Below are 10000 nucleotides of genomic sequence, written 5' to 3'. Positions count from 1 at the left end.
GTGTAAAGGCAGGAATCCGTTTGTGTCTGGAACGTCAGCAGACGCCCCCGAGCTCAGCAGCAGCTTAACGCAGTCTGAAGGGAGGACACACACACAAACACACACACACATACACACACGGACACACACAGACACACACACACACACACAGACACTCACACACAGGAGAGTGCTCTCAGCACACAAATCAATACACTCAACAGCAATGTGCAATCACAGATCAGCTAAAGACATGAATAATCCTCATGGCTGCCTTCTCCTACACTGGCCATTAGCATTTTAATGACTGGATATACTGTATAGCATGCTTCAACTCACTTGTGTGTAGAAGACTGACTTGATGTACTTAGATGTACTTATAGATTATGACTCTTTAAGTTCTTAAACACACTGAAGTCTGAATACAGATAATAAAGAGTGATGCATGCACCATTTCATGCCAACTACAGTTAGGATCAGAAAAGTATGTTCTACAGTCTCTCTCTCTCTCTCTCTCTCTCAGTAGCTATCTGAGTGCAGGTGTAACCAGGTACCTGTGTGTCCGTTTCGAGCAGCAGAGAATAAGGCAGAGTTTCGGTCTTGTTGGAGGTGACACATGTCGGTCGTTGGATCTCGGTTAAGCAGCATTGACAATAAAGTGACATTTCCCTGGGAAGCAGCTTGGAGAAGGTGGGTGGGCCCGTCGTCCAGGGCGACGGGGTCACCGCAGGTTAGCGGGGTGACTACGGAGGGACACCAGCCTGAGAGTTAAACGCCACGGGAGACGGTTACCGTCCGGGGGTTAGTGCTATGCGTGCCGCGTTAAAAATGTCTTCTCTTTGCAATGACTACACACAAGGGAATACACCACTTGCTTGCGATGGATATACACTATTCTAGAAGTTTCTAAGATTGCATGATGCTTTTGGCAGTAATGTCAAATAGGCTCTACCATTGAGAATATAAAGAGTATGCTCTCCTTTAACACATAATAAAATAGCTGCTAGTGGATAATGTTCCATACAGTATATTCATATCTCATACTTTCTATGCAGCATTACAAGAGAGAACATCTTTGGACACAAACTCACAAAAAAAACTGTCAGTTGACAACCGATGAGCACCTGTGATTATACACACTCCACTCAAATGCTTCAAACGCCCACATTCAGTATAACTGTATATATTCTATGGTTGTATAATTGTGCAAAGCCCAACAAGCCTAATTTAATTCAGAGCATCGAGGCTTTTAACCAGTCAGAGACCGAGAGGCTATGGGCCAGTGAGCAGAGAGATGGAGAGTGTGGGGTGCTTTCTCCGCAGGTGCTCTGTTCAAATCAAAGTCAAAGCTCCAGTCAGGCAGCCAGTCACACTGTGCAGTCACACTGTCAGGCAGGAAACTGACGTGAGCCACACATTAACTATACGCATTCACACATTCATATGTTCAGATGTTAATACAGACTGCTTATCAGTCAACAGGGTTAGACCGAGTTATATAAAAAAAGATTTATGAAAATCCAGATAATTGCAACATAAAAAATTACAAAAATCAATATATTTGTTTAATGCATCACAAGTACGGTAACTGAAAGGAGGAAATTAGAGCAGGGGGGTTCTAATGAGCTGAATACAGGGAATACTGATGATTCAAAACTGTTCTAGGCTGCGCTATGATGGAATGCTATCAATGTCATGTTTATTGCATTTTTAAAAACCTGTTGTTCTGCTTCTAGTCAGGAGAGTTGGATTGATCTGGTTTGATCTCTGTTAGTAAAGTGAAGAAAAGAGTGGGACTCTGCTTAGTGAAGTAGCTGTGAGCTAGTGAGCGAGACAGAGAGAGAGAGAGAGAAGGTCACCGAGTGCTTCTAGGGCACCGAGATTTAAAGGCATCGAGCTGACAGCAGAGAGAGCAAAGGACCTTCAGAATGCAGCTTTCACCCAAAGACTGGAAAAACGAGAGGGGAGGGAAGAGGAGGAGGAGGAAGAGGAGGAGAGAGAGACGTGGAGGAGGAGAGGGAGGAGAATCCTCATTTTAGCTTTTTTTCAAAGTCTGGAGGAATACTTGGCAGTCAGTGACTAGATTTCTAGAAAACTAGACTACAAAAAACTGTCTTTGAGCAGACCCACAGGTGAGTCTGTTCCCATCAAAGATGTGGGAGAGATTTCTGGGCAGATTTGCCGCAGGGTTAAAAACTAGAAAAGTTTGGGCATGCGTGACACTATCAGCGGAATCTGTCACACAACTCACACCATCTCCCCAAGGAGACCTTGGCCCTCTGTGAGAATGTGAACAGCCTTAGAAATGGAACTCTAATTTCACTGCACCTCGAGGGGAGTTCCCAGCGCCTTGTGTAACCTTCAGGCTACGGGAAACCAGACTTGTTTTTGTTCTCATGGAGCAAAAGAGGGAACAAGTTTGTGTAAGTCATCAAAGCTTAGCTGACCAAAACACACATACAGTCACAAACACATGCAGAAAATACAACCCCATCTCACAAGCAGCAGAGCAAACCCAGAACGCCCCACACAGCACAGAAACCACCAAACACAATGACTTCCACAGAGTGGCTCTCTGGTCGTCACCGTGAGCACGGTTGAACTCGCTGCCCTCTGGCGCTGCTGGAGAGTGTTAAAGTAGGCAGTCAGAGCCCTCAGCGGGTGGTGCTAGTGCAGGACTCTTTAGGAGAGGGTGGATGGAGAGGGGGAGAGGGGGGTAGAGACAGCATGCAACAGGACCATGGCAGCGCAGAAGGAGAACGGACAGGGTCAGAGCAGCCTCTGGCATCAGCTTCAGAGTGGAAAGGGTTATTACAGTCAGGCCCAGGAGAAGGAGAACCCTAAAGGGGCATTAGAGTCAGGCCCAGGAGAAGAAGAACCTTAAAGGGGCATTAAAGTCATTACATTACAGAGAACCAATAGTTTAAGGACAGATGGTTAAGGTGGCCAGCTAAGTTCTATAAATTTGGGCTATCGTTTATTTCCTGCACACTGGCTGTAGAATGATTTGACTTCTTTGATATTATTGCCTGTCTCTGTGTTGTTGTTGTTTTTTACTACCTCTCTGTTGATGGACAAAGCTACTGGAGTAGACAGGAGTCTGACCCAATGCTTAACTGGATGACTAAACTGCTTGGCACTGACACTGGGGACACACGAGCTTCCTCTTCCTCTCTTCTAGCGTGTCGTCCTCCCTGCAGCTGTCTGTCTAACCTGCCCACAGGTGAGTGGAGGAGAGAGTGGAAGACAGAGAGGAGAGGCAGTGGAAAGCCGGAGGGGAGAGGAGCAGAGTCCCCTTTTACCTGATGCTGTTGCCAGGGGGCTGCCCAGGTCTCGGGGGCTACGGGGCGGAGCGCTAGTGGGGATTATGGAGGGGCTACGGACAATGGCAGCGGAGGTGGTGGAGGTGGAGGTGGAGGTGGAGGAGGTGGTGCTGATGGTGGCAGGGGGACACTCTCCAGAGCATGCGGATGCCGGCCAGCCCGCGCAGGGCGCACCCACCTGAGAAGCCGTCAGGGCTGGCACAGCGCCCCCCAGCTCCAGGGCCGGCTTGGGCGGCAGCTGAGGCGTGGGGGTGCCCGGCTTGCCCGGCAGCATGCCCGGCGACCGGCTGGTGCCGCCGTCGGAGACCACCTTGATGGGCGGGTGCGGCGGCGACGGCGTCTGCGAGAGGCCCGGCTTCTTGGGCGGGATGGGCGGCGGGTTGCCGCGGTCCACGCGGCCGGACGCGGAGGGTGCCTTGAGGCCGATCTGCGGATGGCCCAGGCGGCCGGTGAACGGACCCCCTTCCGAGGCGGAGTGGGGCAGGCCGGGACGCATGGCTCCTCCCCCGGCGCCGGACCCAGGGCCCCCCCCGCCGCCGCCCGCCGGAGGGCTGGTGAAGCGCGACAGCACCTGGGTGACCGTGTGGCGCGCCTGCTGCTTGGCAGCAAAGTTGTCCCGGTTGTTGGGCGAGAGGTCGCGGGACGGCAGGCTCTGGTTGGCCGTGCCGTTTTGGTCCTGTTCGGAGGGTGAGGCCTGGAACTTGAAGCGGGCAGCCTGCACGCGGGGGCTGACCCCGGTGGGCAGCCCGGGGGTCGTCGTGGCAGCGGCTGCGACAGCGACAGCGCCAGCGCCTGGGGAGTGGCTCTCGGCAGTGCCGCCGTTCTCTGCCTGCGCAACCCCCGCGTGCAGCAGCCCCCGGCCAACGCTGGGCGTCTTGGGCAGGCTCATGCTCACGTAGTTGGTGGCGGGGGTGGGCTTGACGGGGATGCTGAGCGGTGGGCCCTTCCTGTGGGGCTCCGGCTGCGCCTCGGGCAGGGGGTCTGTCTGGGAGGATGTCGTCCGGCAGAAGCTGGCTGCATCCGTGCCCACTGACACAGACACCGTGGCCACCTTGGGTTTCACCTGCACGGGGACGGCCGGGACAGGTGTGACGGACGCGGGGGCGGCTGGGGCGGGGACTCCGGGGGTCCTCAGCGTCTCCAGCTGGCGGCGGAGGCCGCTGGTCTCGAGCCGAGAGCTCGGTGTCAGCCTCCTCAAGCCCAGCCTCTGCCGCTGCTCAAGGCTCCGTGTCAACTTCGCCAGCTGCTTCTCCATCTCGGCCTCCATCTGCTGGCCGCGCCGGCGCTCCGAGGCCAGCTGCTCCTCCAGGAGGCCCTGGGTGCGCGCCTCCTCGTCCAGACGCGCGGTCAGCTCCTCGGCGCGCTGGCTCTCCTCGGCAGCGCGCGAGGCCAGCTGCTTGCACTCGCGCACCAGCAGCATGACTACCTGCTTGTTCTTCTCTCGCTCGTCCTTCAGCTGCGCAGACAGCTTACGCTGCTCCTGCTCCAGGCCCTGTAGCTGCAGCTTCTCCAGCTCCAGCTGCACACACACACACACACACACACCAAATACACACACACACACACACACCAAACACACACACACACACACACACACACACACACACACACACACACACACACACACACACACAGATATTAACGTATGGATGCACAAACACACACGCACACACACACGCACGCACACACAAACACACACACAAGAACACACAGGCGCACACACACACCAAATACACACACACAGACAGACAGACAGACACACACAAACACACACACACACACACACACACACACACACACACACACACACACACAGAGATATTAATGTACAGCATGTCAGAGGGGACCTTTTCAAAAAAACATTACTAGCATGAAGGTCTATGGTGACTGTGGCAGACTGTGTGAAGTCCATGTGTTACACATCGCACAAACACACACACACACAGACACACACATGCATCTACTCCAGGCAACCAAACATAGACAAACATCAAGCATCCATCTGCTACACACATTAGCCAGACGCAACATCTGAGAATGATGTATCGGGCTCCTGTTCGCTCACTCACTCACACTCATATGAATTGAAGACTCGAGAACCCTTCCACAAATGTGTAAATCAATACGCAGCGCAGTGGTCCTGCCCTTCTAATTCATATACTATCGGTCTTCCTCTCTTTGGTTGATGCCCCTCTTCAAATGGACTGCCATTAGCTCTGATCCCCGCACCCCCCACCCCAAACAGCCAGGGCGGGACATAACAAATGGTGAGATCCGTTACTCTGCACAATAAAAGGCTCAGGGGCTCTTAATGCTGCCCAAACCTTTTAAGATCTCTCAGTAATTTCTTTTAGTCTAAATGATGATGTCCAAAATGGAAAGAGAAACCAATCTCCCAGTCAAGATGTTTAGTAGGCAGAGGAGTAAGTATGAGAAATGTCTAAATGTCCGGACCCCCCCTCCACGGGTGGTCGTCCGCTTAGAGGCACTGAGAGCTAGCCCTGCAAGGAGCCGACCAGGGCAGGTGGAGTCCAGAGATGTTGCATGGAAACAGCTGCACACAAACACACATGCACGCGCACACACTCACTCACTTACTCACTCACTCACTCACTCACACACACACACACAAAAAAAAGATGGAATCGTATGTTTCATTTGCATGATTCAATTATGTTGACTGCCTTGCCAGCCATGCGGTACTATATTACATCTGTGTCTTGTTGCTATTGTTAGCTGGAGCTCTGTGTTCATCAGGCAATGACGCGCACATCCATGCTATTCTTAAACAAACAGAACAAACATAAACACTCATTAAGCATTATCTTCCGAGTGGAAGAACAAGGGGGAGGGTTAGGCTAGCTCCCGCGTACTGCAGCTCTCGTAGCGGCCAGTGAGATGTCTTTTCCCTTTATGGGGCCCTGGCAGAGATATGGACCCTAAACCAGCGACCAGTGAGAATGTGCTGCTGCCATCTGTTTTTGAAAGAAGAACACACACGAGGCGGCTGAGGTAAGGCAAGAGAGAGAGAGAGAGAGAGGGAGAGAGAGAGGGGGAGAGAGAGAGGAGCAACTACCCTCAAAGGAGGAGAGGATGGAGGAAAAACGTGAAAGTGAAAATTCATGTATGTTCTGCAGAGTGGCAGCGTCGAGCTGACGTCTCACGGCTTTTCTCTCCACTGGTATCCACGGTGATTCATCTATAATCCATGGCGCTGGAGAAATTAGTTCTGCCCGTGGAGGCTTCCGCCCCCGACTCCGGCGAAAGCGAAGGAAGCGAGCCTGGGCGGCGATGCTTATGTGCCAGTGGAAGCCTGCACCACGACCGGCCCTGACTCTCTGCCTTACGAGGGCCTGGTGAATATTTCAACACTTCTCTTCCCCAAGAATAATATGGCTGTTAACTGGGCCGTGTCCAATTCTCTAGCTGGAAGACACTCGCAGTGGCCTACATACAATAACCAAACTCCTCTGCTGTCAATGAGTAATGTGGGGATAAAGTCATGAAGTATGGCTTGGAAACGCACTGCCTTGTATTTGCAGATATTAGCAGAGCTGCACTCTACCGTACATCTCTCTCATCTCATGTACAGACCAACAAGAGCTATCATTACCACTCTCGGATACGTATGCACGTCACCATAACAACCAGCAACTGTGGTTCTATTCTGAGAACAGGAAGGATTTCAGTCATCTCGTCCCCTCGACAGGAACGCTGCGACGGACAGGGACAAAAGAAAGCGAGGCGGCGAGGATGAGCTGTTCCTGCCTCGACACAAAAGAGATGTGACGCTCACAAGCGCCAGTCACGAGAGCACAGGAGAGGAGAGGTGATGAGAGGAGAGGGAGAGGGAGGGGGGGGAGAGAGAGGGGAGGGAGGGAGGGAGGGAGGGGAGGAGAGACGAGGAGAGGAGAGTAAAGAAGAAGAGAGGAGAGGAGAGGAGAGGAGAGGAGGCGAGAGAGCAGACAGACAGCACCCGGATCTGGCTGATGAACAGTGGAAACTCTGAGGAGATGTGGATGTTGGATTAGACAGGATGCAGAGCAGTAAAAGGATGGCTGAAGACGTAACCCGATACATCACAACAGCTCTGTCCTCCCACTTCGATCATTAACAACTCTAAAAGCTCCCCTGGGATCTCATTATGGCTCCATTGTTCTATTCATATGCCTGATTTAATATTATAGCTTTGAGATTAGCTGTTGTGGTTTGCAGCTAGAGCTTTGAGCTGTCCACGCTGGAACTTTTTTCATGTCTGTGAAACGCTCCAAGCAGAGGCGAGGGAATGGGTTAGAGAGAAAGGCAGGGGTCCAACCTGTTAGAGCAGGGGTCTCCAACCTTCTATCCTCCAAGAGCTATTTTGACTAAATGAACATGGCCAAGAGCTACCACTGTTTTATATTAGTAGTCAAATGCATTCACATAGCCGATCTCGAACCAAAACAGCTGAATACGTTTTGTATGCACTTTAAGGCTCCTTTCACCTCATTTACCTTCTCTGTTTGTAGGTTATGAATTTGATTTGATTTGAACATCCCACGGCTCAGGTTAATGGGGTCGCCCTGCTGACAGGGCAGTATGGGGGTCTCGGGGCTATGCAGCATCTGGCAAGGTCAATCTGCCGATTTTTCAGCTGATGGCCTCCTGTGACATCACTGGGCTGACCGTCCTATCTGGGGGTGCAATTAGGTCGCTGAGCTGAGTGCATGCTGTGAGGGGAAGCATTGGCACGGGTAGACGAGGTCATCTCTCTGCGCCCCTCTGCGTGGCGTGTGTGTGTGTGTGTGTGTGTGTGTGTGTGTGTGTGTGTGTGGCAGGGCCTGAGGAGGTGCATGCATCGGTGGGGTCACTCGAGGCTGGGCTTGGCAGAGGACGCTGCTGGGATACGTGTGAGAAACACTAGGTGGGCCACTGGCGTTTCTGCGAGAGAGGGCAGCAGGTGCACGGCGGTTTGAAGCAAGGTGGGCCGCACATCGGGTTTCACAAGCTGGCAGCCTTCGCCTCCTCCCCCTCATCCTCCTCCTCCTCCTCAGCTTCCACTCCTGCTCACTCCAGCTTGCATAGCTGCAGGCTCAGAGCTGCACACTGGGAATGTGGTTTGCTTGCAGGAGTAGTAGAGCCCAAAAACGTACAGGCTGTGGTTAAAACATGGCTTCATGGCTTCACAGAGCTGGACTATAAATTATGGTAGCCTCTACATTTACACACGCACGCACACACACACACACACACACACACACACACACACACACACACACACACACACACAAATGCATGAAAACATACATACACACATGCACGAAAACACACACACACACACACACACAAAACATACACAAACACACGCACAAAAACATACACACACAGATACACATAAACACACACACAAACACACACACACACTATTTCATGCAGAGTTCTTGTGACAAACAGGGGGAATCAAGCCCAAAAGCCAGAGGCCCCATCTGGCTGTGGAGTCACTATCTAATCGCAGTAATCCAGCTGAGAGGATGAAACACACATTCACAAATTCACACAGCCAGCCACACACACACATGCACAAACACACACACACACCCTTTTCTGGCGGTTCTCGGCAGCAGCGAGCTGTGCGGTCATCCTCTCCTGCATCTTGCGGCAGTGAGCCATGACGGCGTCCAGGATGGCCATGGGGTTGGTGCTGACGGGCCGGCGCTCCTTTTCGCCCGGGCCGCCATCGAAGTCACGTTGTAGCGCCAGGAACGGGTCAGTCATGCTGAAGTGGCCATAGCGCTCCTGAAGGAAGACCTCTTTCCTACGGGCCTGCACATGGAGAGAGAAAGAGAGACAGAGAAAGAGAGAGAGAGAGAGAGAGAGAGAGAGAGAAGGAGGGAGAAAGAGAAAGGTTTAATAAACTGTGCTTAATAAAACACACTTTCACATCAGTGAACCATTTAAACACATACATCATTCATCTTGTGGGGCCACCACCACACTCTGAGCATCGCAACAGTACTAGCCCCCAGTATAGTAGCTTATAAACGGAACGAGTCAGGCAGAAAGAGAGGGGGAAAGAGAGAGAGAGAGAGAGAGACAAAGAAAGAGAAGGTCTATTGGAACAGAATGAGCACGTTGGAAGTAAGAGACAGAGGAAGGAACAGGCATGGATGGCCACTCGGGGAGATTAAGAAAGACAAGAGAACATTACTATAGTGAATAAACGAGCGCTCCATCGTGGAACCCTTCAATAAAAATTTGGCATGCGTGTAGCCGAGCCGAGAACAGGTGAACGCTCAGCCGGGTAGAATCTATTACGGCCGGAGAAGTGTTCCGCTCCGGCTGTGTGTCCGAGGGCCAGCTGGCCAGCCCAGCGGGTCGTGGGAAACGAGACGCCTCTGGGTTGCTAGGGCTGCACGATTGGGAGAAAATATAGAATCGCAATTTTACTGACAGATTTTATTGCGATTGCGATTTAATTTGCAATATAACTTTTGAAAGTCAAATGTTGCTTAAGTTGGCCCACTTCTGATTGGTGAGCAATGCCTAGTGCACGAGAAGCACAACACTCCTGTTAGGTGAGCTTCACTGTCTTTAACACAAGAAGGGGGACACAAATAAAAACGTTTTATTTTTCAATTAAAAATCCATTAATTGTGCAGCCCTCGCCTTCGCCACTGCACCCACCGTTGCTGCCCATGGCCTGTCTAGCCGTCACCCTC

General features: G+C 52.0%; 1 protein-coding gene across 1 annotated transcript in view; it reads right to left on the bottom strand.

Annotated features, from left to right (window-relative positions):
• The window catches only part of cttnbp2 (cortactin binding protein 2), a 51992-nt gene that overhangs the window by 17105 nt on the left and 24887 nt on the right, over positions 1-10000 (bottom strand). The window contains exons 4-7 of the mRNA XM_048256236.1: positions 8880-9104; positions 3282-4821; positions 534-740; positions 1-74 (exon numbers count right to left, since the gene is read on the bottom strand). The exon at positions 1-74 is cut by the window's left edge and continues 26 nt beyond it. Coding sequence (XP_048112193.1) covers positions 1-74; positions 534-740; positions 3282-4821; positions 8880-9104 — 2046 coding nt within the window. The remainder of the gene's footprint in view (positions 75-533; positions 741-3281; positions 4822-8879; positions 9105-10000) is intronic.

This window comes from Alosa alosa, chromosome 11 (genome assembly GCF_017589495.1).
Source record: "Alosa alosa isolate M-15738 ecotype Scorff River chromosome 11, AALO_Geno_1.1, whole genome shotgun sequence".
Taxonomy (NCBI): Eukaryota; Metazoa; Chordata; class Actinopteri; order Clupeiformes; family Clupeidae; genus Alosa; species Alosa alosa.
The sequence above is the reverse complement of the archived record's forward strand: the minus strand, read 5'-3'. Positions and strand labels throughout refer to the sequence as shown.